General features: G+C 44.3%; 1 protein-coding gene across 2 annotated transcripts; it reads right to left on the minus strand.

The window, feature by feature from the left end:
• Positions 1 to 4,265: 4,265 nt before the first annotated feature.
• Positions 4,266 to 26,826, minus strand: cars1 (cysteinyl-tRNA synthetase 1). 2 transcript variants are annotated; one of them, XM_088611721.1, is made up of 23 exons: positions 26,685 to 26,826; positions 25,059 to 25,274; positions 23,031 to 23,122; positions 22,418 to 22,506; positions 21,838 to 21,934; positions 21,348 to 21,446; positions 20,857 to 21,000; positions 20,301 to 20,441; positions 19,882 to 19,970; positions 19,515 to 19,636; positions 19,316 to 19,428; positions 18,763 to 18,891; positions 17,941 to 18,070; positions 16,139 to 16,242; positions 14,967 to 15,064; positions 14,652 to 14,841; positions 14,335 to 14,403; positions 13,887 to 13,968; positions 11,468 to 11,548; positions 10,614 to 10,681; positions 6,861 to 6,920; positions 6,299 to 6,382; positions 4,266 to 4,588 (listed from the first exon to the last, which is right to left on the minus strand). In XM_088611721.1, the coding sequence occupies exons 1-23, from the start codon at positions 26,809 to 26,811 to the stop codon at positions 4,454 to 4,456; spliced, it is 2,559 nt and encodes an 852-aa protein (XP_088467847.1). In that variant the 5' UTR covers positions 26,812 to 26,826; the 3' UTR covers positions 4,266 to 4,453. The 2 variants fall into 2 exon arrangements, with proteins under 2 accessions (XP_088467847.1, XP_088467848.1); XM_088611722.1 differs by lacking the exon at positions 25,059 to 25,274.
• Between the last annotated feature and the right edge of the window lie 1,054 nt (positions 26,827 to 27,880).

The following is a 27,880-nucleotide window of genomic DNA, read 5'->3' on the forward strand; positions in this document are numbered from 1 at the left end:
CGACTGTGTGAGAGCCGTGCGATAGATGGCGTTTTAGCATTTATAAATGTTCCATTATTGCTCTTCACTAGAGTGGAGAAGCAATAAGTAAGGAAGATGTAGTGCTTGCTTATACAGATGATCAGAATAAACTCATGCCCTCCTAGTCCCATCTCTGAACTGGCTTCATCACTCTGCTCTCCTCCCCACTGAGAGCTGGTGTGTGGTCAGTGTCTGGCGCACTCTGGCTGCCATCACATCATCCAGGTGGGGCTGCACACGGGTGGTGGAGGGGAGTCCCCATTACCTGTAAAGCACTTTGTGGAAATGTGCTGTAAATAGGTCTGTGATAAATAACAAATGAATTGAGTACTAAAAAGTGGGGTTTGAAAGAAAACATTCAAAGCTTACCTTCCAAATGACGGCAAGGAAGAGAATTGACGGAGAAAGCTAAAGGAAAGCCAGTGTTTTGCACCTGGAGCACAGAGCACAATCAATTGATTGTTAGTTTTGAACATGAATGTGGGTGAGGGATAAAGAGGAACTAACCCCAAAAAAAGAGACCGATTAGTTGAAAGGCCAAGGCTCATTTTCTAACCAGTACTCAGCCTGCTTCTTTTTCGATTCCTCATCAGAGCTGTCCATAGGAAAGGAAACTGAGAGACATCGAGTCTTGCAAGCTGATATGTTGGGGGGGTGGAGTCCATCTTGAAAACCTTGGCTAACAAAAAAAGTATAACATATAGCCAGCAGCCATATCACCCTGCAATTCACAACTGGCAACCCACTGAAGCTAAGCAGGTGTGAGCCTGGTCAGTACCTGGATGGGAGAGCAGGTGTGAGCCTGGTCAGTACCTGGATGGGAGACCTCCTGGGAAAAACTAAGGTTGCTGCTGGAAGAGGTGTTAGTGGGGCCAGCAGGGGGCGCTCACCCTGCAGTCCATGTGAGTCCTGATGCCCCAGTATAGTGATGGGGACACTATACTGTAAACAGGCGCCGTCCTTCGGATGAGACGTAAAACCGAGGTCCTGACTCTCTGTGGTCATTAAAAATCCCAGGGCGCTTCTCGAAAAGAGTAGGGGTGTAACCCCGGTGTCCTGGCCAAATTTCCAATTGGCCCTTACCAATCATGGCCTCCTAATAATCCCCTTCTATGAATTGGCTACATTACTCTGCTCTCCTCCCCACTGATAGCTGATGTGTGGTGAGCGTTCTGGCATCATCCAGGTGGATGCTTCACATTGGTGGTGGTGGAGGGGAGTCCCCATTACCTGTAAACCGCTTTGAGTGGAGTGTCCAGAAAAGCGCTATATAAGTGTAAGCAATTATTATTATTATATTCCAGGATGAGACATTGTTTTTTCAAAGATTCATTAGCACTGGAAAGAAATTTTGAATTGTCTTGAGTTTTTGAGCTCTAGGAGTTTAATAAAAGAAAGATAAATCGTGATATAGTGCTACGCTAAAACTTGTTTTTTTTAATCCAAACTCATCTCTATAGACCAGATCAGGCCTTATCATGGTTTCCATAGTGACAAGGTTACAGCTGGTAATGCTAGATTTCAGTTGGATAGCAAACTGTAATAAAAACAAAGTACAGTACCTTGCTCAGAAATATACCCACAACTTCTGTAGAAGGGACTTGAACCCACAAACTTACAGTGGTAACCCAGAGCCCTAACCACAAATTAACACTAAACACTGCTTAAACAGGGAATTGGTAAAGTGTCAGTTTTAGGTTACTTAATTCGTGCAAGAAGAAATGTAGCAAAGGCTTAATATAATAAATGACCTGGTGGAAAAGGAAAACAATCCAGTCTTTTAAAAGTTTAGCTTTTTTTCTCCTTTACTCTTGAACAACGTTCTCTTAAAAAAAACTAGAATGCATTTTTTACAATGTGCTTTAGATGCATTTTTAATATTGCATATATAACTTAAGATGATTAAAAAATAAAGAGAAAAAAGCTGGATACAAGAGTTCTTTTAAAAGATACTGATCCATTGTGCTTCAAGAATAATGGACAGTAACTTCTAGTTGGCAATTAAAAATGAATAAATGCACAATCCATGTGACTTGATATCCAGTCACTCTCACAGAAGGATTTGTGAAGCCATTGTTTGAAAAGTCGCACCTCAAGCCCAAGTGCAGAGTCAGTTTCTCGTATCACCATGATCGCACAATAGAACAAACAAGAATAGCCCAGAGCACTGACACTGGGATGTGGCACTGAAACATGAACTGATAAAGAGCTCTGCACACCCTCCCAGATATTAGCAAGAAAACTCCTCCTAATGGCCTGCTTGTTTTCAACCCTTCTGCTGCTGCAGGCAACAGTCTTACCCTTCGATGGCATGGCTTTTGATAATATGCAGAATATTAGAAAAGGTTATTATTGACTATAAAAAAAACTTTTAACTAAATCTAAAAAATCTAAAAAAAGTTTAAAAAATGTAATTTGGGGTATAATGGAGAAAAAGTCTTTATTATGTGGCAAGAAACATATCTAAAAAATTATATAAAAGCCACCATATTTTCGGAGTTTTCACAGATTTATCCTATTTAAGAATTTTGAATATTTTATTGTTTTCCCATCTTTCCATGTACAAGCCCACCTATGAAAACAGGAAGTTTACAAAGGTTTCTCAAACATCTTTTGTGTACATATACCAGTGAATACCTCATTGTAAATTCTTCTATGTGTTTGAGTTTACCATAGATACGAAAATATCCCCATTCACTCCAATTACAATGAAACAAAAAAGATAATGTAAAATATACAGGCAAGTTTCTTTTCATTTCTGTGACCTAGAGGAACATTAATTTCATGCAATTACCTTCATATGTCTCTTAACTTGGAGGAAGTACAGTTAACTTTGGTTAACTTTTACAATTTTTCAGCACACAATGCAAGAAATTTGGACTCATTGATTACTCAGAGGGGCCAGCGCAGTTGGCCAGCAACGGGCCCCTGGGTTCAATTTCAGACCTGGAGTGCTCCAGTATCTGCATGGGGTTTGGGTGTCCTCCCACTGTCCAAACACATACCGGTAGGCTTAACCGGCTTAAGTGTGCGTGACTGTGTCCGTGTGTGCCCCCTGATGGACTGACGTCCCGTCCAAGGTGTATCCTACCTTGCGTCCACTGCTGACCTGGATAGCCTCCCACTCCTCCGCAGCCCTCAGTGGGACAGGACGGTTAGAGAACAGATGGAACGTTCACATGTGATCGTTAACAAGGGTTGATTTAGTCTTCAATTCTCTTAGAATTGTCTAACTCAGGTTTTAGCATAGCTCTATTCTTAATAATTATACAGTCTATCACCCAAATGGCAGTGCTGGAAGTAGTAAAGTTAGATAACTAAAACTAGATGTGCTTACAGGACAAGAAAGGGCATAGTAGAATTTAAATCGCAGAGAGCTGCCAGGTTTTCTTTCAACCGCAAAGCTGTGCATTCCTGTGAGGCTTAGGAACCTCATATGGATACTGAAACACAAGTATAAATAATTACAGCATACTGTTCGAAACATGTGGTAAAGGGTTTCCTCCATCTTGTCAGAGACGTTTTTGGATGGAATGAAAAAATGCAACTTAAATGCAATGACATGATTGATTGGACAACAATCTCTGCAGTAAAACTGTGCACAAGGTCAGTGTGTACAGAGACAGCCCAAAGATTCATGCAATGCTCTTGCGACACTGTGAGCAAGTACTTTGTGTTCAGAGATGCGGACCACCTTTGAAGCTGAGAATGACATTTCTTTTTGAAACCAGCTGGTCTACGTTCACCCCATTCCTGATTTTCCCTGCATAGCAACACCTACAAAGCTTTAGTGAAAACTACCTAAAATATTTTACAGAAGTCTTCTAGATAAGAAAATATTGTTTAGAGCCAATTTCTCACAGACAAGTAAAAAAGGTAACTATGTTTACCCAACGTCTTAAAAAATGATCTTTCATATACTGTCCCCCACAACAATCAATGCTTAAAATTGTGAAACCAATCCATTTATTGATTCTTAAATAGGCAAAGACTGTGTCTGCTTAACCTTAAAAAGCTGGTTCTCTACCTGCATTTAAAAGGTCTCAGATTAGTAAAAAGCACATATCCTTCTCGTTCCTCGTACTGCTCTTGTTCACAATTCGCCGAGTGGACGGGTAAGCATGACAAAGCATGATTTTCTAGTAACTAAGAAATATTTGGCAGCACAATCAATACTGAAACACATCAGGTTTCACTTCATTTTACATTCCGTCAAACGTGTTTGCAAGGATAGACACCAACACTCGTCTTTTGCATATTTACTTCACAGTTCTTTGATCACAAACTTTACAGAAGAAAGAAAAGGTGAGGAATGCTCCTGATAAATCCCATGATAAATCCCTGGCCAGGTTAATGGGGCATCATGTTGCCCGTCAGGTCTGGACAGAGTGATCAGTGCTCGGTTACAGGCTGGTGGTCAGCCATCCATCTCTCAGCTGTTGCTCCCATTCTGAACCATCTCCAGATACTCCTTGTGGAGCTTCTCCTGAGCTTCATACAGCTTCCTCAGCTTCTTGGTTTGTCCCTTGCTGATCTCCTTGCCCTCTGAATCATGTGTGGGAAAACCCTGTTGAATTTATAAAATGAGCGTTAAAGGTCAAATTGATAAATCTTATTAAATAACAGTTTACAAATAACATGAGATCCATCATTTCCTACCAAGAGGTATTAAAATGAAATAAGTGTGTATGGGAACCAACAGCATGTATATCTCAGTATATATTGTCAGCAGCAAGAAAACAAATCAAAGCACTTTGAGATCATTGTAGCTCCTATCAACTCTCACGTTTGGAGAAAGGGGAAAACGTTTGATAATACTTTGTAGATATGTGAACTCAAACTAAAACTGTACATGCAATATTTCAGTACTTGTACTTAAGGGTGCCAGGATCTTTAATACTGTGATAACAATAATGATACGCATTCAATTCTCCACTTACTGTATGTGCTCGTGCATGTTGAATACTCCTTTGAAATAATTACACTTAAGGAACACACCTAACACGAAGTGGGCATGGTATAGGTAAAATCACACCACAGCTGTTCTTAATGTTTGTATCTCACCATACATGTCACACAAGTTATTCAAAAGATCTTGAATATACTGGCATTACACCAATATGATGTTATTGACAAAATCTCCTTGTGCACGAAAAGGCACTATGAAGCAGTTTTATTTCCCTCATTTTATTATATACACTTATATTTTGGGTGTGTACAGTTTTGCATTGGGCATGTAAAGGTAACTGCAAAACTCTGCCAAAAGGTTTTGGCTGCACTCTCTTAAATGAAAAAAAAATGTATATGAAAGTGGTGTTTTTCAGAACCAACAGGCTATGCACACACTAGACACAGCAGTCACCAGCATCACGTCAGATGACTTTCGACTTGGTACATCTAAACTCAACAAATCTGATCTCATGCTCTTTATATCAGCTCCACAACTGTCACCTTTAGCTTTACTACTGATGGTGCTGGAATCAGTCCAAACACTCAGGTGAGAAGTCTCCATGTTATCTTTAATTTGAGCATTGCATCTGAAGATTGCAATGTTGTGAAGGTATTGCATCAGTCCATGTCTCTCCTCATTATGATACAGAGAAGCAAATAAAAGTGCGTGTTTTTTCAGGTTTGATTATTGCTGCGGTATCCCGACATGTTCTAAACAAGTTGACATATGTTCATAACTCAGGTGCTCGTAAACACCTTTCACTGGCTCCCATTAGGATTTCAGAATAAAATCCAAAATCCTGTCACTGCCCTTTAAAAGGGATTGCAGTGTCTGGCACCTGACTACGTCTGTGACCTGTTGCCTCTTTATACACATACACCTCATTTGTGGTCTTCTAACTCTGGTCTTCTACCAGTTCCCCAAACTGGGCTCTGAACTTTAGGAGAGTGTGTGTCCTGCTCTGTTGCTCCAAGGCAATGTCGAAACGTCTCAGCTCATAGCAGATGAGCAGGACAGTCAAAAGTAACTTCTTAACTGTAAACGATATTAAAGTTTGTAATCACAGGTTTCTAATGTTTTGCTTTGCTATAAAGCACTATATAAATATAGATTATTTATTACAATGTGGCAAGGGGGTTAACTTCATAGAATGGCTTACTCTGCGTCACAGAAACCTGTCTGCTTGATTCCCTCTTCCTGTTCTCACTTATATCTGAATTCTGTTGCTTTGTTGAAAGCCATTCTGTGATTTGTCAAACAGATAAACTCTCAAAGTCCCGAGGTGAAAATCCTGCCAGCGAGAGGAGACTCTGACTGTATTCTTACCGTCTCATCAAACCTGGAGTACTTGTCTGCTTCCAATCTGAACATCTCACTGGGTGGGATCTTCATCTTGGCCAGCTTGGCCATCTGAAAGAAAACACATAACCGTGGTATCCCAATACAAGTACAGGGCAGAAACAATTTACTGTTTCGAGGTGATTGTGCCCAGCAACACACTGCATTAAATGTGATAGAAAATAGCCAGCTAACGGTCGCTTTTTGTGCTACATGCAGTGTTTTTCATATAACCGTGCACAGCCAGTGAATAAAGACACACAAGCGTCCAAGCTGGACAGAGGCTGGACGGTGGCAGAGGGAGAATGGACATGGAGAGGGGAAAGCTGGCTTCCCCAGATGCAGGTATCACTTTGGGGAAAGAACAGGGAGCAGTCACAGGAGACCCAGAGCACTCCAAAGGAACAGAGGGGCTCGTGGAAAAGGCAGATCTCTCTTCAGCTGCCGAAGCTGGACGCAGCCCAGTCCGGCAGCAGACGGATCAGCTCGCTGCGCTGAAGACAGGAGAGGGCCTACGACGTGTGTGGCACTGTGCCTGCTGGCCACTCACTTCCTGTTCCTGTCTCTTGCGGGCTGCCTCTTCTTTCTTCCTTCTCTTCTCTTCCTCCACCTGCCAGAGACAATGAGGAAATTACTGATGGGCTGGGTGACCCCAGGACCGGTGACATTATATTTTCTCTGGCCCCACTAAGCAAAAAGTTTCTTCAAAGTTAACAGCCACAGTGCAACTGGGTAACAGAATTTTGTACTGTTTAGCAGACTTGACGCAAATTACTATAATCATATTCTCTATTAACAAGGTTATTAAATGCCTTGCATTGGTCTAGAGCATTTGAAAGTAAAGCATCAGATCCTGAAGCCAACTGTTTATTTGGTAATAGTGTAAAGCAAACATCCTCCTCTGCAGGAGAAAGAAGGGGAAGATTCTTACTAATGTTCTCTGTCTCTCACTGGTCAGTCAGAATGAGGAATGTGGACTTTTTGTTACACAATGTGCATTTTCTTGTTCTACAGGCTCCACTTTTTTATTATTTTAACATGAAAGTTTAAGACTTTTTAAAGCCAACATGAGCTTTGAAGTCAGATGTCTTCAAGACCTGAAGAAGACCGGTACCACCTGCATTTGTGCAATACAATACGCCTGACTAATTCGGAACTGCAGGGTGGTTTGGAGCGCAGGTGTTGTGCCCTGTGTCATGCACACCGCAGCCCGTCCCCACCCGAGAATCCTGCCTGCCAGCCCCAGGGTGCTGCACCAACAGAAATCAGCAGACGGCAGCACTGGCTCACCGCTTTGCAGATGGCACCGAGCTGGAGCAAGCCTGCATTTTTAACAAGCCCCTCCCCCACCTCTAGCGCACAGGCAGCACAGACACACCGAAATGTGTGTGTGCAGGATACCAGTCCCACGTTAAGCACTGTCTCACACATGCTGGCACTTGTCAGTGCTGAATATTTTGAAAATAAAATAGACAAGCAGAGTTCTGAAAAGGAAATGAATAATCGTGTCTTTCCAAATTACTAATTTTTGTGCTTTCTGTGCCAATCTGGTTTAGGTTTTTTTCCAAAAAAAAAACAGGCTTCTTCATTCCTAGCATTCAGGATAATCCATCCATCCATTTTCAATACCCTGGCAGACAATGAGCACAAGCCAGGATTCACAAGCCCACCAAGGGGCACTAACACATGAATGGATGTTTTGCCTGTTATGCCTTCAAGCACGCAGGGGCAGCTACAGTACATCCTGTTGCTGGTTCAGTAACATTAGTTTTTTACAGGACAGGTTTGTTAGGACCTGGCGCCTGATGTGGACACAAACCCTCTACCCTGAGATTATTACTAACAGAGCTAGTCGGGGGCCCTAACACGTGAATACAGGGCATCAATTAAAATAATTAACCCAGAGTAAAGAGCATGCAAACTGCACACAGCAGATGCACCAGATTGTGTGGCAGCAGAACTAACCGCCAAGCTACTGCTGTGCCCATTCATGATAATGTTAATACTCGTTTCAAGAAAAGGTCATTTTATTTGAAGAGCACATTTACCTGCAGTGAAGCAAAATAATTCTATTTTATGAATTTTAGCATTATCTGAACTCATGATTTAAAAGTATATATCCAATACTGCATTCTGAAGTCTTGATAAAAAAAAATATATTTTCTGAATAGGCCTAATCACAACCACTACAAAATGTATAATTGCACTGAACCCTCAGAATTTCGGTTTTCAGTTTTCTCCAAGGACAAACATTTTGACGAATTAACCTCTCTATGCGTGTGGGAAGTCCACAGACAGCTTGGCAAGGGGTTACATGTGATCATGTAATCAGCTAACTGGCCAGGCAGTATCTCACCTGTCACCAGCCACTCTCCTGTGCTGTGCTGTTTCACCTCACTGGACACGGATCCCAGAGCAGATCTGAAATCTTTCTGCCTTTCGAAGTTTATCTGTCAGATTCTAACTCCTTCCTCATGTTAAGTTTCAATAACATAAAAATGCAATCAGGATTACACTTAAGAAAACTTGCAAATAGCAAGAAAGGGAAAAATGGATAGAGGGATCATATTCTTCAAAGGACAGCCTAGGGATGACAGAAGTCATTTTCTGACTGGCTCCTGTTGTACTGAAGCCATCGTGAAGGATCCTAAAACTATGGTTGTGTTTGGGGAAACTGCACTCACTACCAACACCCCTAACATCCTAGTGGTCTCCTTCATTAGTTATGAATTATGTGCAGAACCCGATGATTAGGCATGCAGCATTTCCAACTGTTCCAGTCAAACAGTTTGAGATTGACCCTCAGTCAACCCTCCTTCCCAGTAAATGAACTGGACGTCATACAGACTTTATAAGATCTGCAACACCACCGGGTCAGTCCTTACTGTGACTAATCGGAGACCTATCTTCTGACAGCTTTGAGCAAGTCCATTCTCACACTACGGAAATTTTCCTGCAACCGTAAGCTAAAAATATTCCCTTTTTGTTTATTCCAAAAACATTGGAAAGTAGCAATTAAAATGTCTTCTTTCTTGCTCTTTCCCACTACAACCCCAACGGATCTTCGGTTCATCTCGTGCTTTATGTCCTTGTACAAGCAGGGGGGGGGAAGGAGGACCAAGGAAAGCCAAACGCACTCACATCGGAGTCGCAGAGTGACCAACAGATGGAGGAGTGGTGCATTTCAGTTTCACAAACCCTTGGCACATCACAGAGGGCACAGTTAGATGACAAACCAAGGAGTCAACCTCCCACAGCAGCATTCAAATTTCAATAACATTCAGCCAACTAGGGCAACCTCTCACTGTCTTCCTTAAAACATCCCAGTCCTGTTTTATGAAGCTTAGAAATTCTTTATTATCCCTCCTCAGTTCAAAGCCTCTCTAAAAGTGTCCTCTTTGCTAACACTGTGGGTCTCCAAGGGAGGAGTAGTGCACGCCTACTGTAATTTTACTGGCTCAGGCATGTGGGATTCCAATCCTTCTCAAGACCACACGGAAGCAGGCTTTTTAAAGGGAAGCTACAGCAGCTGTTTCCCAATCAGAAAGGCAAGACGGACACATTTGACACATTGTGCCGAGAAGCAGCTGACAATGCGCAGCTGTGAGGTCACTTCTGATGCACAGCTGAGCCTTTTGGATTTTGCAGAAAAACGCAAGACCTGCCCTTAGACCAGAGCTCAGCGGTTTTCATTAGATTCAGAAGCAATTGTATACTTTCAGTCTCCTCCCATTGGAAAGTGAATCTTTTAAATGCTTGAGAGAAAATACAGAGCAGTGTACACATAGTGTTTAATAGGTACTGGGAAATTCCTAAAAGATTATCTACACACCTAAAGTCACAAATGAAACAGACACTGTCTATTCATAAAAATGCACAGTATTGTGTTTCTGCTCAGTGACCTTTTATATGCTTCATTGTGAAGGTGCGTTATTTACAGTACAAGGTAGCATATTCTAGTGCTACTAAGTTACGTAACCAGTAACAGCACTCAGAGTGGCTTTAGTCTGGTTTGGAATTTTAACCCGAAACAGAAAAGCTGTACCTCTCTTCGTCAGACATTTAAGTGCCTTTATAGCACTGAAAAGGCTGCTAATTGTTTTTTCCATGCCTACATCATGTTCATGATCTGTTGCTTTCCCTTCTCTTTCCTTGAATCCTTGCACATTTCCAAACAGGCTGGCCCAGAGCAGTTCTTCCAGACTCAGGGAAAAGTCCGGCTGTGTTGCCATCACTACAGCAGGAGGCCTTCTCAAGGAACAAGTTGGTGCTTTGGCTGCAATGTTCAGAAACGTCAGTTTACCTTTTTCTTTTCTTCCCTCTCCTTCAGCAGAGTCTCCCGATCCACCAGCTTTACTACTGTGGGAAGGCCTGCAAAACACCACAGAAGCACTTACTCGCCGTCGGCTGAGAGGCAATCGGCTGACGGGCTGCGCCGCCTCTGTCCGGGGGTCAGCACTAAACAAAGCTTTGCACCGTTGAGCATGTCTTTGAAACCGTGTTCTGTAAGCATACATTGCTTAAGCTCCACTTTTACACTCTAAACACATCGGACGCCCATCCATGGCAGTAATGAAATATTAGCACTCGCACACTAAGTCTTCAGGGGAGACGCAGGCTAGAAAATGGCTGGAGCGTGCTGTCCTTCAGGAAAAATTAATCCGCTTTTATTTTAAACTTTTTGTTTCGCTCGCAGCAGCTGTCTGTTAGCTGAGGAACACCTAACATTGTCAAAAAGAAAAGAAGATTTAACGAAAGACACTGAGACAAGGCCCTGCCTTGGAGGAATGTTCTGTTCGGTCACTCCCTGTGTAAATATGTTCATTTAGAGAAACTCCACCTGGATTAATCACTGAGAAACAGCAGATGGCTTATGGTCTCTTTAAAGAAGATCTGGGAGATCTTCCCCCGAAGATCTGGGAGAAGCTGTTAAAGTGGTCCGGTTAAGCCAGTAACCAGCTGGTTTAACAGACACACTGCCTTGCGGGACCAGGACTGGACAGTCCTGCCTTTAGCTTCCACAGTCCACGCCAGTCATCTGACACACAGACTCCTTGCTGCAGCCCAATGCTGGCCTTGCTGAACTTATCTTGAGACACCCTGCTCAGTGCAAGATATCAGGATTCAGAGTGATCTGCGAGATGCTGCTGACTTTACCCTCGTGATCCTCGAGTCGCACACCCAGCTCAGGGAGAATGTCGTCTCTCACCGCGTCACACAGCTGCAGGATCTCTGTCACTGTCAAGGAGAGTTAGGAAAAACATCCACGTGTGAGCACATGGGGGTCTACACACTGACTGGAACCTCCTGCAGTTTCTGTGCCACACAGCTCTTAAAACAATCCCATTTTTTAACCCAGGTAAACCAGTAAGAAATAATTCACCAACTCTGTCACAATCCAACTAAATTAAAAGCTCATCAGGATATAACCACTGGTCTTTTGTTAAAGGTCCAATAGCTTTTTTTTTTTTGCTCGTAAAGACAACAGATTCTCTTTGCTTCAAAAACAGAAACATGTTCTCCAGGAGCGGCAGGGTCATCTAAATGCTACTGTTTAAGACTGGCTAGACACCTAAGCATCAAAACTGCTGTCTCTCTCTCATTCTCTTTTATGCTGTAAGAAGCCTTTTTAACAGAACTGCTTTCATTCAACTGCTTTTCAATTAAAGCCAAACAGTGCTGAGATGTTCTTACATAATGACTTCTATGTCATTGTGACGTTGAAGGAAGGAGTCCACAAATATTTCAGAACCAAAAAGAGAAGATCTTAATTAGTATTTTGAAATAAATTTGTAACATTAAATTCTGTAGCAGTATTTAATAATAATAACAACATTAACCAGCAGCGTATACTTGTGTAAGTCTATAACCTCTCATCTAGGCCTCTACACGTCACACTAGCAGTCTGCAGGAGACCTGAACCGGGGTGTCAGGCGACCATCACATCACTAAAAACAAGACACATTTAATTTCCTAAATGTCCAAAACTTACAAAACTCTCATAATCATTTTACATATATATATACATTTTACAAAAATAAAAGACGAATAAAATTGCCAGGAAACCCTACATTATTCCTGAAAACCAAAAGAAAAAATTACATTCTTTTGAATTGAAGATCAGGATATTGCTGCATTCACTGAGATCTTAATTAGTCCTTCCCCAGGGGTATTAAGATGGTCTTTGAGGTCCTAAGACCTAAAATGTGACGTTGAGGTCAAGGCCAAGTCAGTATTGCCCTGGAATATTGTACAATTGAGGCAACACAAAAACACAGTGGATACCCAGGAACAGCAAGGCAGACTGTATCCAGCTCAAAGGATTAGCACAGTGATTAAAATGCTTCTTTGCAAGTTTACAATCTGCCTGTGTTGTCAAGTTAGAGCCTGAAGATTTTTAAATTACCAATAGTGCTCTGGGTTATATTGTGTAGAAGGTAACCATTTAGAAGGTTATAAAGGAGGGGGGGGGGATGTGGGCCATCTTTACAGCAGCTTTTGCTGGCATCTCATAAACTGAAGGATCTCTCCCAGTCATTTCCCAAGAGACTCCAGGGAATCAGCTTCAACACCATAGCTGAGAGCTTTATTTTAGAGCCGTACAATCTTTGTGTAAAGGCTTCTTAGTTTCTGTCCTAAATTCATTCTCTTTATCCTCAGTTTAGTTTGAAATTTTGAAGTTTTTCCAGGCAGAAAAGTTTTTCTGTATCAGTATGCTACGCTGCCACCTTCTGGTCAAAAAATGCAAATCAATATCCCGGTTTGTTTTACTTCAGGTTTTATTCCACTGTGTTTGAACCCCCACGGACTCACAATAACATTTCTGCAATCATTTTACTAGAAATGAAAACCAGGTTTGCCGATTCATAATAACAACTGATTTACACTTTTTCACATCTGGATTCTGGAAGATGGAGTTGTATGTAGACCAGTGCAAGGTTTGTCATCGCAAACAATAAATACTAAAGGGCAAATGCTGAGCTAGACTACTTATGAAAAAGACAAAGGTGTTTATATTGATAGATCACTTACACCTTCTCGATAATGTGTGGAAGCAATGTTGTTATAGCAATCCTGGCTGGAGGAGATCCTTGCATCAATTAATTACTACCAAATGGGATAGGAACATTATGTAAAACAGAAACAATGGAAGAGGCTACGGTTCTGTGGGTGAGGAGCAATCTAATTATTCCATCCACCAATCCATCCATACATTTCCTTTTCTAATGGCTTCTTCCAATTCAGTGTCACAGAGGGAACTGAAACCTATCCTGGCAAGCAACAGGTACGAGACAGGGTATTGCAGCCCAGTCCATCACACAAACACAGACACGGCTCATTTCCCCAGAAACCATTTGACCTACCAGCTTGTCTATGGACTGTGGGAGGAAACCCATGTGAACACAGGAAGAACATACAAACCCCACTCAGATAGCACCCCGGGTCCCGAATCAAACCTGCAGCCCCAGTGCTGCACAGCAACAATGCTACCCACTGTGCCCCCATGCTGCCCCTGTCAATTTTTTCCATTAACAAATCATACAAAATCACGTGGGAGGAGCAAATTTCCACAGACCTTTCTTTTCTCGGGCAATCTTTCGAACTCCTTCCCTGAAATCAGATAAGACTTTCAAGTACGGCAGGACAGTGCTCTCCAGCTGCAAGTAAGAAGAATACACAAATAACATGTACCATCCTGTAGCGCTGTGAGGGTTTTTTTTTTTTGGTTCACTTCTCCTGTTCCCCCACATTTAGGCGACCACTTAATTCAAGGAAAATCTAGTTTTATCAAGACTATTCATAAATATCAAAATTTATATTAACAAACACAAACAGCGATAAGAAATTGCTTCCATTTACCGTTTACAAAACTAGTCTCACCCTTCTTTTAAGAAAACTCCTGGACTTCACAGACATTTTTGGAATCCAGGTTTCTGTCCAAAATCAATCCTTCTTTATTTTTCCAAAACATGTGGTGTCTAAAACCTGTCTCTAATGGAATGGCATGTTCGTGTCTCACTCACATCCACATTTTGTCCATGTCCTCCGACCGGGAATCCTATGGGTTCTGTGCCTTCTATTGATCCAAAGGTCTGGAGGAACAGAGATTGACGTCAGCAGGTACCTTCTCAAACTTCTGTGGCTTTGCCTGGTTTGACTGAGTAACTGGCTCAGACTAGGCTGTTACAGTAGTTCTGCAGCAGTTCTGGACACAGTGATTTCCAACCGATATAGCAAGCATGACGGGTGATACTACAGACCTATATCCAGAACACTGCATTGCTGGACCTGCACTGTTTCCTGTAAAGGAGGCACAGAGGACAGCAGAGGTTTCTCTCACCTTGAGCATGTCTGTGAGGTAGGTGGCAATGCTCTGCAGTAGCACCCTGTTGGGTGCCAGCTTGGCACTCTTCCTATTGGCGATGTAGGTGTTACTCTGGCTGACCATGGCCCTCATCTCCTCCAGGGCAGTGCGGGTGTCGATGTTGTCACACAGCGCCACATGTACCGCGGCCTTCCTGTCACAGAAGCTGCACACAGAACGCAGAGGCCGTGACATGTCAGCAAAAAGTTCCTGAAGGTTTTTTTAAAGACCAAGTCTGAGTATCTCATTTCTAACGAATCAAGAGCAGTTCTTGTCCATCAGCCCTCTCACCTCTGGTTGAGTTCGATCTCCGGGGACTCCCACTTCTCAAACTGCCCTGTGAGGTCCGTCGGAGCTCTTAAGATGTCCTTGACGTTTAAAAAGAACTCCTACAGCAACGACAGGAATACAAACGGCCTGGTTACTAGAAGCAGGGAATGCGAATCATGGTCTCAGACAGCTCCAAAAACAGTAAGTAAACAGTACGACTTATTGGTCATCCTGAATCGCCCTTTTCTAATGAGTGGGAAAGCTTTAAAAAAAGTAATCGAGCACATTATCTGCTTCAATGATTAAATATGGGAACTAGGTCCATGAGGGCCACATTTATGTTCCAAACTATTTTTGAAATTAATTTAACAAATCGCCAGCCATTGATCCCACTGAAATGGTTCCAGGTGTATAGTGAATTGGTGATTTCATGGTTTGCTAAAAATAACTTCTGGAGTAGGGCTGCCCAGAAGCAGGGTTAGAAATGCCTGAATCAGGAAGAATTTTATTTTTGTCACATAAATAGCTATTTATCCTATTTTGAGATATTGAATTTCAAGCAACGGGCTGCTGTAAGGAAGTGCAGTAACAGTAAGAGGGAAGTGAATCTTAGTGGAGCTACTGCGGTATGTAGACTGAACGGCACAACAGTGTCTTCTACAGTCATATAACTTCCTGTCTTTAAAATATTTGTTTGTAAAGATTTTTCAATTTAACAGAAATTACTCATAAAAAGATCATTATTGTTTAAGGTCAGTTACTATGTAAGGGACTTTTGGACACTCTGAGAAAGTTTCAAATATTTCCACATCATTACCATAGTTCGATCAGTACTGCAATTACAGTGTGGTTGTAATTTTAATCAGCACTGGATTTATAGAGACTATCCGATCTCCTTCCCCTTGGTTCAATCTCCTACAGGTAGGAAGAATTCAGCAGAAGTATAATCGGACAGCACATGGAACAGAAGATGGCATTCAAGGCACCAGCTATTATTATCATGCACTCTGTTTGTTGCATTATTGAAAAGAAAGGTACCGAAGATTCAAGACGGCCATTTGTACATTTCCAAACGAAGCTGAACAGTGACCCTGAGAAAGCGAAGACGCATTATCTCGCACTAGGCCGTGGTAGTTAGGTGTCTTGCAGAAGTGATCCTGAAGGCAAAGGGAAAGAAAGATCTATTTGCTCACATTCATGAACCTCTCGTACTGGATGGCTGACTCCATGGTGTTGGGGGAGTAATCCAGCGTGTCCTTCCACGAGTGCATGAGGAAGGCCAGGCGCAGCTGTCGAGCTGAAACCCGCAAGGGCTCGATCAGTACAGGACAGACACAGAACACGGAATGACAGGAGCAAAGGGCTACGGCACATGATAGCTGGGAAACTAGGCGGAGACGAGGAAACAAGACTTCATCCATCCCTTTTCCGACCTCTTTATCCAGTACAGAGTCGAGGGCGAGCCACAGGCACAAAGCAGAGTACACCCTGGACAGGAGGCCAGTCCATCCCAGGGCACACACACTCACACACCCTGGACAGGACGCCAGTCCATCACAGGGCACACACACAGGCACTCACACACCCTGGACAGGACGCCAGTCCAGCCCAGGGCACACACACAGGCACTCACACACCCTGGACAGGACGCCAGTCCATCACAGGGCACACACACAGGCACTCACACACCCTGGACAGGACGCCAGTCCAGCCCAGGGCACACACACAGGCACACACACCCTGGACAGGAGGCCAGTCCAGCCCAGGGCACACACACAGGCACACACACCCTGGACAGGACACCAGTCCATCACAGGGCACACACACAGGCACACACACCCTGGACAGGAGGCCAGTCCAGCCCAGGGCACACACACAGGCACTCACACACCCTGGACAGGACACCAGTCCATCACAGGGCACACACACAGGCACACACACCCTGGACAGGACACCAGTCCATCACAGGGCACACACACAGGCACACACACCCTGGACAGGACGCCAGTCCAGCCCAGGGCACACACACAGGCACTCACACACCCTGGACAGGACGCCAGTCCAGCCCAGGGCACACACACAGGCACTCACACACCCTGGACAGGACGCCAGTCCAGCCCAGGGCACACACAGGTACACACACCCTGGACAGGAGGCCAGTCCAGCCCAGGGCACACACACAGGCACACACACCCTGGACAGGACACCAGTCCATCACAGGGCACACACACAGGCACACACACCCTGGACAGGACGCCAGTCCAGCCCAGGGCACACACACAGGCACTCACACACCCTGGACAGGACGCCAGTCCAGCCCAGGGCACACACACAGGCACTCACACACCCTGGACAGGACGCCAGTCCAGCCCAGGGCACACACACAGGTACACACACCCTGGACAGGAGGCCAGTCCAGCCCAGGGCACACACACAGGCACACACACCCTGGACAGGACACCAGTCCATCACAGGGCACACACACAGGCACACACACCCTGGACAGGACGCCAGTCCAGCCCAGGGCACACACACAGGCACTCACACACCCTGGACAGGACGCCAGTCCAGCCCAGGGCACACACACAGGCACTCACACACCCTGGACAGGACGCCAGTCCAGCCCAGGGCACACACACAGGCACTCACACACCCTGGACAGGACGCCACCAATGACTGTATTTGACTGCACAGATTACTTGATGAGGTGTGATTAACACCAGTTTGATCCCAAACTGGGCACATTTCTAACAATATGATATTGTAAATGACCACACCTATTTTAAAAAGAAGCTAAAAAGCTACATTCTAACATCACAATAAAAATCACGAAAGGAAAACTAATTATCACATAAACACAGACTGGAGATCAGCGCTGAAAGAAGTGTGTTAAGGAGCAGCAGTTGATACAGGTCCAGCTGCAGCCAGGCAGTTCTGGGAGACAAATGCACAGGGGAGCAGGCTCACTGAGCACACAACTCTCTTAAGGAGTCACCTGTGTGCTTGGCCAGAGCATCCTTGATAGTGATGAAGTTCTTCAGGGATTTGGACATCTTGCAGCCTGCAATGGTCAGGTGGCCAGTATGCAAAAAGTAGCGAACCCAGTGGTCATTCTCGAAGAAGGCCTGTGGAAACAAAGGATCTGGACGATGACCTCACCCCAGACTGTACCCCAGCCCTCTGCAGCCAATCGCATAATCTCATCTCCCCACGTATTTAAAGGAAGGGAAGGGAATGTTTGTGAGACATGCCAATGAAGTCTTTAACATGCAGAAACTCTTCATGTCATTTTACACATGCACAGAGATTTGAAAACGTCAGCACCTGCGTTTCAATGTTCTCATGTACACCTTCTCTTTTTATTCATTTGTCATATGTTAAGTCAACCATTATATGTAACACTGCTGTGGATTTGTCAAAGAACTATTCCTCTGTCAGAATTCAGAAAAAAAACCCCACTAAAAACAGGAAAGATCTTGTCTCAACTAGACTGATAGCAAAACAACACTTCAGGTGTCCCAATCTCAATCCAACGGATATAACCTCACATAATCTTTTCTGGCTTACTGCAACACCTGGATAAGATCCCTAGATCTAGAGCAGAGGTGGGCAGTCCTGGTCCAGTAGGGCCAGTGTCTGGTTTTCTTTCCAACTCGCCTCTTAACACAGCTCAATGAGCTCATTACAGGCTTAATGAGACTAACTGAACAGCCTCCCTGAGCTATTCAGGTGCTGCCACTTTGAAGAGGCCTTGAAAACCTACAGAGATACTGCAGGAGCAGGATTGCCCACCTCCTCCAAGGGAAGGCTGCCTTACCTCAGACTGCGCCAACTCATTGTCATGATGGGGGAAACGGAGGTCAAACCCTCCCCCGTGGATGTCCATGGATTCTCCCAGAATCGAGCCGGCCATGGCGGAGCACTCGATGTGCCAACCGGGCCGTCCCTTTCAGAAAGACCAACGAGAGTCACTTCTGTGTTCAGTAATGCGATTTCCTGGGATATTTGCAAGAATGAAATACCGGTTTCCAAGACAACAGAAAAACCTAGAAGCCCCTGCAGTGAAAATTACTTTGGACAGGATGCCAGAAACTTTACAGTGTCACGAGGTATAAAGCTCATGGTGCCGCAGCTCTTTTAAATTTTCCTGGCACACACTGAGACATTCACAGAAAGATGCACTCTGCAAAGATCCGAAGCGAATAAACCCCCCAGGTGGAGGACATGACTATTTGTGAGCCTTGTCTCAATATTTCTGAACGTCAAAAGACATAAAAAAAAAGAATGTGGATCTTTTATGTTTTACAGTGCGGGCACCCCGCCGGGGGTTCGCCCCCAGGCACTGGGGTCCTCCCCCACACCCCTTTCACCTTTCCCCAGGGGGACTCCCAGGACGGCTCCCCAGGTTTGGAGCCCTTCCACAGGGCGAAGTCGTTCTGAGACCTCTTCTCGCTCAGCCTGTCCGCGGAGATGCTCAGGTCTCCTGCGGACAGGTAAGGGGGGATTTCAGCTCTGTGGGTTCCGCCGGGGGGCTTCACGCTGTTCTGTGCGCTGTCTCTCCTCTCTTACCCTCTCCCTCCTGCAGAGCCTTCTGGTCCCCCACTGCCTCCGGCACCAGCTTGGCGTAAGAGTGCTTTTCACTGGCGTCGAACTTCACCGTGTCGAAATACACAGAGCCATTCGAGACGTACCTGCAGGGGGAGAGGGACAGAAGCACATTTTCTGAATTTCACCACGATTACAGGACACAGACTACAAAAGAACAGTTTGTCAGATATAAAAGTAGCGAAGCCGAAACTTAAAAATGCAAACGCACCCCCCTGCACCAGTCACATCCGAGACTATTCAGAGTGCGATCCCCCCTCCTACTCCAAACACGCGGTGTCTGGAAGTGCAATCACAACCGACGGGATGAAAATCCGTCCCTCTCGCTCACCCGTAGCCGTTGTCCACAATCTTTTTCACGAACTCCACAATCTCGGGCACGTACTCGCTGACCCTGGTCAGCACGTCGGGGGGCAGGACCTGGGGAAGACAGGGGCTGCTGAAGTGGCAGGTGACAGCGGGGATCCCTAAGGCTCGTACTCACACAGCACACACATCCACCTTCCCTTATACACTGCATAAACGGGTGTAAATTTAAGTCTCTCTGAATAATTCAGTAGCAGAAATAATAATATTGCAGTGTAAGATGCCTACTGCTGAAGAGTACATTCACAGGTAGAAAGCACAATACAAATAAGTATCAATAACCTTCCATTTCATTTTACTGGCAGTGTATTTTTAAAAGACGTTCTTATAAATGACAGACTAGACTAGTTTTACAATTAGAAGCTTTACAGCAAAGGCTCTTACATTCAGGGCTTCCATGTCCTTGTGGTACTCCCCTTCCCAGTACTTGGGCAGGAGGGAAAAGATGGAGTTATCCGTCACCTGACTGCCAAACTGGGAATCCAACCAATCAGACAACAGATCCTTGGCTTCTTCCAGTAAAACCTTCGGGAAAAAAACACAAGACTATCAGATCCTCTTCATTTTCTTCAGCCACAAAACCCTTGAAGGTGTTTCACAAATTCATTCAGCTCTTTTTACAAAATGATAAACTATAATGATGGCAATTATTATACTATATTTGGATTAACTTGATTTGACCCTAAAGACCAAGAGACATGACTTATTGTTCACGTTTCTAGAGCTTCCACTGCTGGAGGGGGGTGAAGGGATTAAGGGATGCTCCTGTAGCCCCACTCCCTTGCAGGGCTCTCACTCACTGGGAGTCTGAGTGTGGGCCTCACAGACGTTTTCCTTTCCAAGGGTTTTCATTTGCAAGTTAGGGGATTTACGCCTACAAAATCTGTGCTGTTATGGATGATTTCTAGAGTGAGGTGGCCGTTTCCTCTTAAAGACGTACCTCAGCCTGGCTGTGAGTGACTGCTGCTCCGCTCTGTACCGCCCCCTGCAGGGGAGCCAGCGCCTCGCTCACTGCTGTGTCCATTCGCTGCAGCATCTGCTTCTTATCGGGGTCCGTGGTCTCCGCCAGCTTCACCTGGAAGGGCTATGGGGCACACGCAGGTCAGCAGGGAGCTCCCAACATTTCCACACGCGTTTGCCGGGAAGGAGTACATAACCCCCAGTTCCTCTGCCTGGAATTCAACTGAACACACAACACCTCTCCCATGCGGAGCTCAGTGGACCAACAGGACCATCACCTATTTAAAAACTCCAAAGATATTTATTTCAACACCATGTCGAGACTGGGCATGATACCAGAATTTATATTTGTGGAGGACTTAAACAGAACCACTGGTAATATGGACTAAATGGACTAACTTTGTTTATGAGGTTTTAGGCAGACTATACTGGCGCTGCATGTCTTATGCGACGGCACAAATACAAACTCACCTTCCTTGCTGTCAGCACATCTTCCAGTATCTGGGCAGGAGCTGGTTTCTTGGCTATGTACTGTTCAAGCAGGTAGTTCTGCCTGGCTCTCCTGATGATCTGCGAAGCGAGTCATCAGGTCAGTGCACAAAAAAAATGTCACCCACTCAGTGTTCTCCCTGCCTCTTCAACAACACTATACTCCTCCTTCTTACTTTTAGTCTGCATGGCAGATCCTTTATACCTTTAATTTAATACATGAAACATTTGTTTAAAATCCACAAAGTCACTGAGTCAATTATAAAGAAACATTCATAGAATTACAGTAAAGCTCAATTTGCACAGCTTTAAAATTTTAATTTTAAAATGACACCTGAATCATGCAACTACCTCAGTTTCACATTAAGTGGGGGTAACACTGGATCAAACTGCAACTGTTTTTTTCTCTGACAGATTCCACATTGAAATTATCCTTCTGTTTGTTTAATGTTTTGGAGGACCTCTGTCCTACCTTATCATCAATGTCTGTGATGTTCATACAGTAGAACACATCATATTTGAAATAGTTCATTAAAATTCGCCTGAGGATGTCAAAAGAGATGTAGGATCTAAAATAAAAGACAGAAAGAGAGAGGCGCTATCGTTAACGTACAAGGCTGTCATGCAGTTTTAACATTACTTTTTCTTTCTGCAGGATTTATATGCAACATCTATAGGTGTCCATTTGGAGAACTGTCTTCAAAACGATCCATGCTACAGAGAGCACGGCACAATCCCTTTGAACACAATTATGATTTCAGCCACATTCCCAAAAAACCGTGCCCATTTGACAGTCAGTTGTGATTTTCTTTTGCATATACAGCATGTATTAAATCACATCACTGTGCAGCGCATTGGAAACACACAGGTAACATGGCGACAACAGCCAACATCTTTTTTGCCACACTTTATCAGTATGCAGCTTTAATAATGTGGCTATTATTAACATCTGTAACAACTCACGACATAGCAGTGCATTCCAAACAGTTCTAAAGAGTAATGTCTTAACAGTATAACAGAGGAAAGAGCACAGCCTTCCTCCATGACACTACCTGGCATGGCCCATGTGGGAAGCATCATAGACAGTGGGTCCACAGCAATACCACAGCACCTTGTTCCCATTCTGGGGAACAAACTCCTCCTGAAAAACAACACGGCGTGAAACACAATGACACAGGGCTACTGAAAGACCTCAGCCGGGCTTGGAGACGCACAGCTGCTCTGCACAAGAGACTGTTTAAATTCAGATTAACAATAACGATAGTGCTCCAAAACTAATAAAAATACAGCATGTTCCTTGAAAACAAAAAAACCTCCACACTGATTCTAAAGAGAACAAAAAAAACCCTGAATATTTACTATAGAGCCAATAAAGTCTGTACGGTATTTGTATATTGCATGGACTACTTTGTTATTTTCAGGAAATGTAATGATTTTTTCTTAAACTCATAAAACATGGGCTATAATCTGACTGGCGTGCTGTCAGCCCAGCAGCACAAACCAAGGGGGTAAGTCTGCAGAGCTGGAGAAGTTCCTCAGCTGCCTGGTCTCCACTCTGAGCCCCTGTGTGTTCCACTGTACTCTGAGCCTACTCTGTGGATGTAGTGGAGGCTGTGGGATGTCCTCATCCTGCAGTCATGCCTTTAGAAAGGCTGTGACTCTCACCTTCCTGCGTGTCAGGCTGTTGTACAGGCACAGTTTTGGTGGCTCTGTTCCTTTGGGTGGAGTCCATGGAGGCTGAACTCTTTTCCCCTTTGCTGGAAAACACAAGAAGTTTCATCAGCTCCTGAAGTAGTCACAGCTGAGTCTCTTCTTTATTGTGAGTCTGTTTTGTAGGACAGCAAATCCAAATAACACTGTAAACAACAGACACAGGACATTCAGTGACCACTGACATTCTGTAGTAACTCAGAGGCCAGCATCGGCCCCGTTTTGAATGAACAGAATCCACTCAGCAAATGTCAAGAGATTCAAGCATCCTTAGTTTGCACTACAGTGTATCCTTCCAAAAGAGAGGAATAGTAAACGCTGAAGAAGTGACAAAGGAAATTCAAGGTTTTAGTTTTTGTCATGAATTAAGATAGATTCTTGACTGGGCAATACCTGGCAAATAGCACGTTTGAAGAAGATGTAAAAGGTCTACAGTGACAGGACCCCTCTAGAGTTTAGACAGTGTGGGAATTTAACACAGTGCGATTTAAATCAAGGAATGCTAAAATTGCGTAATCCTCTAGTTAGAACCCATTTATAATACTGAGCACAACTCTGGTCACCACGTTACTAAAAAAGATAATGCTGATCTGGAACTGGTCAAACCACAGGGAAGTGCATTCTGAACTCGGACCGGGGGGCTCAGCTGGATGACAATAACTCACTATGAACCAAATCATCGAGAGGGGTGCGTGCCCTCCTCTCCTCTGTAACCCTTCATTATTTGATTTGCATGATGCTTTCATGCAAAGCAACTGGAGAGACGGCAATTGCCTGCTGTTTCTGCACTGCACTTTTGGTAACAATGTCTACAGCTGGGTTTGCTGGAACAATGTGGATAAAGGATCTTGCTCAATGCTACCACAGCAGTGTCCGCGTCTGTGTTCAGGAGTCCAGAATCCTAACCACTGCTACGGTCAGGTTTTACTTCTGCTTCATTCAGAGGGAACTTGAAATCAGCTCGACTGTGGCAGCTGTGTAGATCTGAATGTGGTGAACACCCCATTCCTACGCTTACAAACTATGCCAAGAGGTAAGGATTTTGGTTTAACATCTCATCTGAAGGACAGCATCTTTTATAGCATAGTTGTCAACATCCTACGGCACTGGTTTGGAAATTCTGCATCGGCAAGACCCGGGTTTTCCTTAGAGGTCCTCTACCCCGGTAGTGATTGGGTCCAGTCCTGTTTTGCTTGTAACACTTAACAAAATTAAGCTAGAGGCCAGTATTTAAAAGAGTATACCTTAATGTGATATTGCATGAATTAAGTCATCTTCCATAGAGCTACACAGCTGGAGTTAAATAAGGTCATTTAAAGTCATATGCAATTGTACTGTAGTCATGGTTTTCCCTAGATCAAGAGATCTGAGGCAGGGCTGTGTTTTAACTAGGGCAACCACATGACATGTCCAGTTTCCCTAAAATATTTCAGTGCTTTAGGAATTGAGCAAAGAAAACAGCAGGACCAAAAACAGAAAATAGAACAAAAATAACTCAACATGGCAGCACAACTGAAGATCACACACTGCTGCCGAAAAATGCCAATTTGGCAGTGCGCACATATGACAAAGAGAAAAAAAGGAGAAATGTCCCCCCCCCAAAAAAAATAAATCCTGCATCCTCTGCCTAAAATGAACCTCAAATCTTCAGTACGAGTAATAAATACTGCAGCTCACATTTGGAAGACCAGAAACTGAGACACTGCTCAGCTGAACAGAGACTCCTGGACAGGATTTATGATGTCTGCAGCTTTGCCATGACCAGTAACATCTACTAAGGAACTGGGGGTTACGAAATAAGACAGAGACTGCCCGAGCTGAACCCTGCTCAGGACGAGTGCCGGAGGGCATGAACAGGATTGATTACCGGTCTAGGAGTGGTTTTGATTGGGGTCCCCAGAGCGAGGGGACGTGCAGGCACAGCCCTGGGGCCGGGTTCTGAGGAGGCAGGGAGGGAGGAGGGCGCCCCCCGGCTGTACTCACTGCAGCTGTCCCGCAGGAGCGCCGCCACGTGCCTGTACCACCTCAGAGCGTGGGAGAGCGGCTCGGCCGGCGGCCGGCGGAGAAGCGCGAAGGCTTCGGCGTCCGCTCGCGAAAAGACAAACCCCCCGAGGTAACTGCGGGTGCTGAGGTACTCGTTCAGGGCCGCCACCCTGGAGGACTCCTCGCTTATGCGCAGCAAGAAACCATAGTCAAACGCTGCAAGACACAAGGGCACACACACACACACCAGAGAGGCTTGAGGCGCCGCAGTCCTGCTTCTAAAGGGGCAGACACCTACGACAGGCTACTTCATACTGCCGCAGCACAGCACAGTTTTAAAAGTGCTGGAGGTCTCCTTCTCCTTCAACACACTGCTCACGGCTTTCAGGGTACTAATGGGTGATGACGATTCTTTGTTTCTGCTTCTGTTTGGATCGCCAGGTGTAGTCACTCCAGCAGCAAAGGGCACACAAATCGTCTTCAGAGACCCAAGCATGCGTCCTAAACGATCTACCATGATAACTGCAGGATTTACGACACAATGCAGTCCTTTGAGATATGGGTCCTGATTGGGTAATGTAGTGTTAATTTATTGTGCTGGTGGGGAAGATGATGATGATCATGATGATTACTACTTGATGGCATGGTGGTGCAGTAGTTAGCAATACTGCCTCACAGCACTGGGGCCCTGGGTTCAATTCCTGGGGTGCTATCAGTGTGGAGTTTGTATGATTCCTCATAATCTTGTGGGCTTCCACTGGGTGGTTCAGTTTCCTCTCACAGTCCAAAGACATGCTGGTAGGTAGGTTTAGTTGGCATCTGAGAAAACCGAATCCGGTGTGAGTGTATGTGCCTGTATCTGTGTGTCTGTCCCGTGATGGACTGGCGTCCTGTCCAGGGTGTACCCTGCCTTGCACCCACTGCTCGCTCTGACACTCCCTCAACCCTGAGTTGGATGAAGCAATTAGAAAATAAATGGATGGATAAATGACTGAAGATTATTATTATTATTATTATTATTATTATTATTATAATATTCTGAATTCTGGACGACAATAAGCAAAATCATTGATTTGTTATTTGAAAATCTCTCGTTTCCCAGTTTGATCCTTTCTCATTTAACGCTAAAACACACAATTGCCCCCACGACTAAAGGTTTCTTCACCTTCTTTGCTTCTGACAACTTTGAAGCCTCTATCCTAATTAACGTGTCGGCTCAAGCGATGGTAGTGCAACGCAACTGGTAGTGCAAGACGCACTGAGTCAATACGATAGCATATGTCACTAAGGATGCCAGGACAGGAAAAGCGGTTGAACTTAAAGAGAGAGTCGACATGAAGTGGAGTAGCACTACTTGCGAATACAAAACCACGCATGGCTTAGTAAAAAAAAATCACTTGGTTTGGAAAATAATCGTATTTTAACAAAAAGACTATAGCCTATCTAGAACTGCTGCCTAAAGTGCATTAAAATGAAACCCAGAAGAGAGATGTAGCGAATGTAAAGTGTTTTCGATTTGAAAATCAACCCTTTACACATGGTGCTCTGTGCTATTTCCTGCAAAGGGCTACAGCACACCCGTCTGACCGCTACCTCGTCCAAATTAATAACAATACCAGAACTCACCCTGATCCCCACTTGCTGCCATTTCGATCCTATGAAATCTCTGAAGCCTGAATCTGATGCAACAACGTGTCCGGAAGCAGCCCGCTGCTGAACTTCCGTCTTTCAAAGGGCTGTGGTTTGGCGCCATCTTGGCAAGGTCAGCCTGCAAACTTGCGTTCTAAACCTCAGAGATGGAAATAAAAAAAATATTGAATGTATCCCAACACTTGGCGCTGAGCACTCGGTGTTTATTAACAACGCATGCAGTGTATTTAATAATGTGTTCATTAAAATATAATAGTCTTGTTTTTCTGCTTCACTAGAAATTTAAATTCAATACAAAGCTCTGTCGTGATAACACCTTACATGTGCCGATGTCAAACGGGAATCTAATTCCCATACCCCCTTGTATATATGTTGTAGTACCAAAATGCTTGTATGAGCGAATATAAAGAAACATTTATACATAAACGCATTTGACATATCTGGTATACTTTGTCTAATATTCCCTTCCAAGATTAATGCTGTCTTCCTGCTATATTGAACATCTTTGATTGCATTGATCCCAGCCAACAGGGTCGCTTTACTACTGTGTTTGTTCTAAATCCATCACACACCTTGGGATTAACTCTCCACTACAATTCGCTGCAACTACTGCAACCTTGACAGTAGTTATTCTCTGACCAAAACATTTATATAACACGTTCAGAAAGTAGAATAGCAAATGAAAATCTTCAAAACTTAAATGGTGGCCTTCCACAAATCTACAAAGTGATTACAATCAAGAACATTGGGAAATCTAATCCAACGAGCACATCGTGATATTTAACAAAAGGGACAAATGAAGGTGGTGGCGTCACAGAATGCATACCGTGGAAGGAAGAACAGGCTGTGATTAAAATGTATTGGTGGCCAGGACTGTGTGTTTGTGTCGATGTATACACCAAAGTTCTCAGCTTCAGGTGAGGCAGGGAACAATTTGTAACAATTTAAGAACACATTGACCCTCCAAGGAATTGCCACACCCAGGGTACTGACGCATGGAGGTGTGAGGGGTGGCTGAGTTTTTTAACCAGAATTTGGGTAGAGTGGCTTAGCAGGAAACCAAATAAAGAAGTGATAGGTTCCCTGACACCTTAAAGTCAGCACACTCACAGCTCTCAAATGACCCAAACTTAAATAAAATTCACTAAACCTTCTTGAAGTGAATTAACAAA

This window comes from Lepisosteus platostomus, chromosome 18 (assembly GCF_059453375.1).
Source record: "Lepisosteus platostomus isolate fLepPlt1 chromosome 18, fLepPlt1.hap1, whole genome shotgun sequence".
Lineage (NCBI taxonomy): Eukaryota > Metazoa > Chordata > Actinopteri > Semionotiformes > Lepisosteidae > Lepisosteus > Lepisosteus platostomus.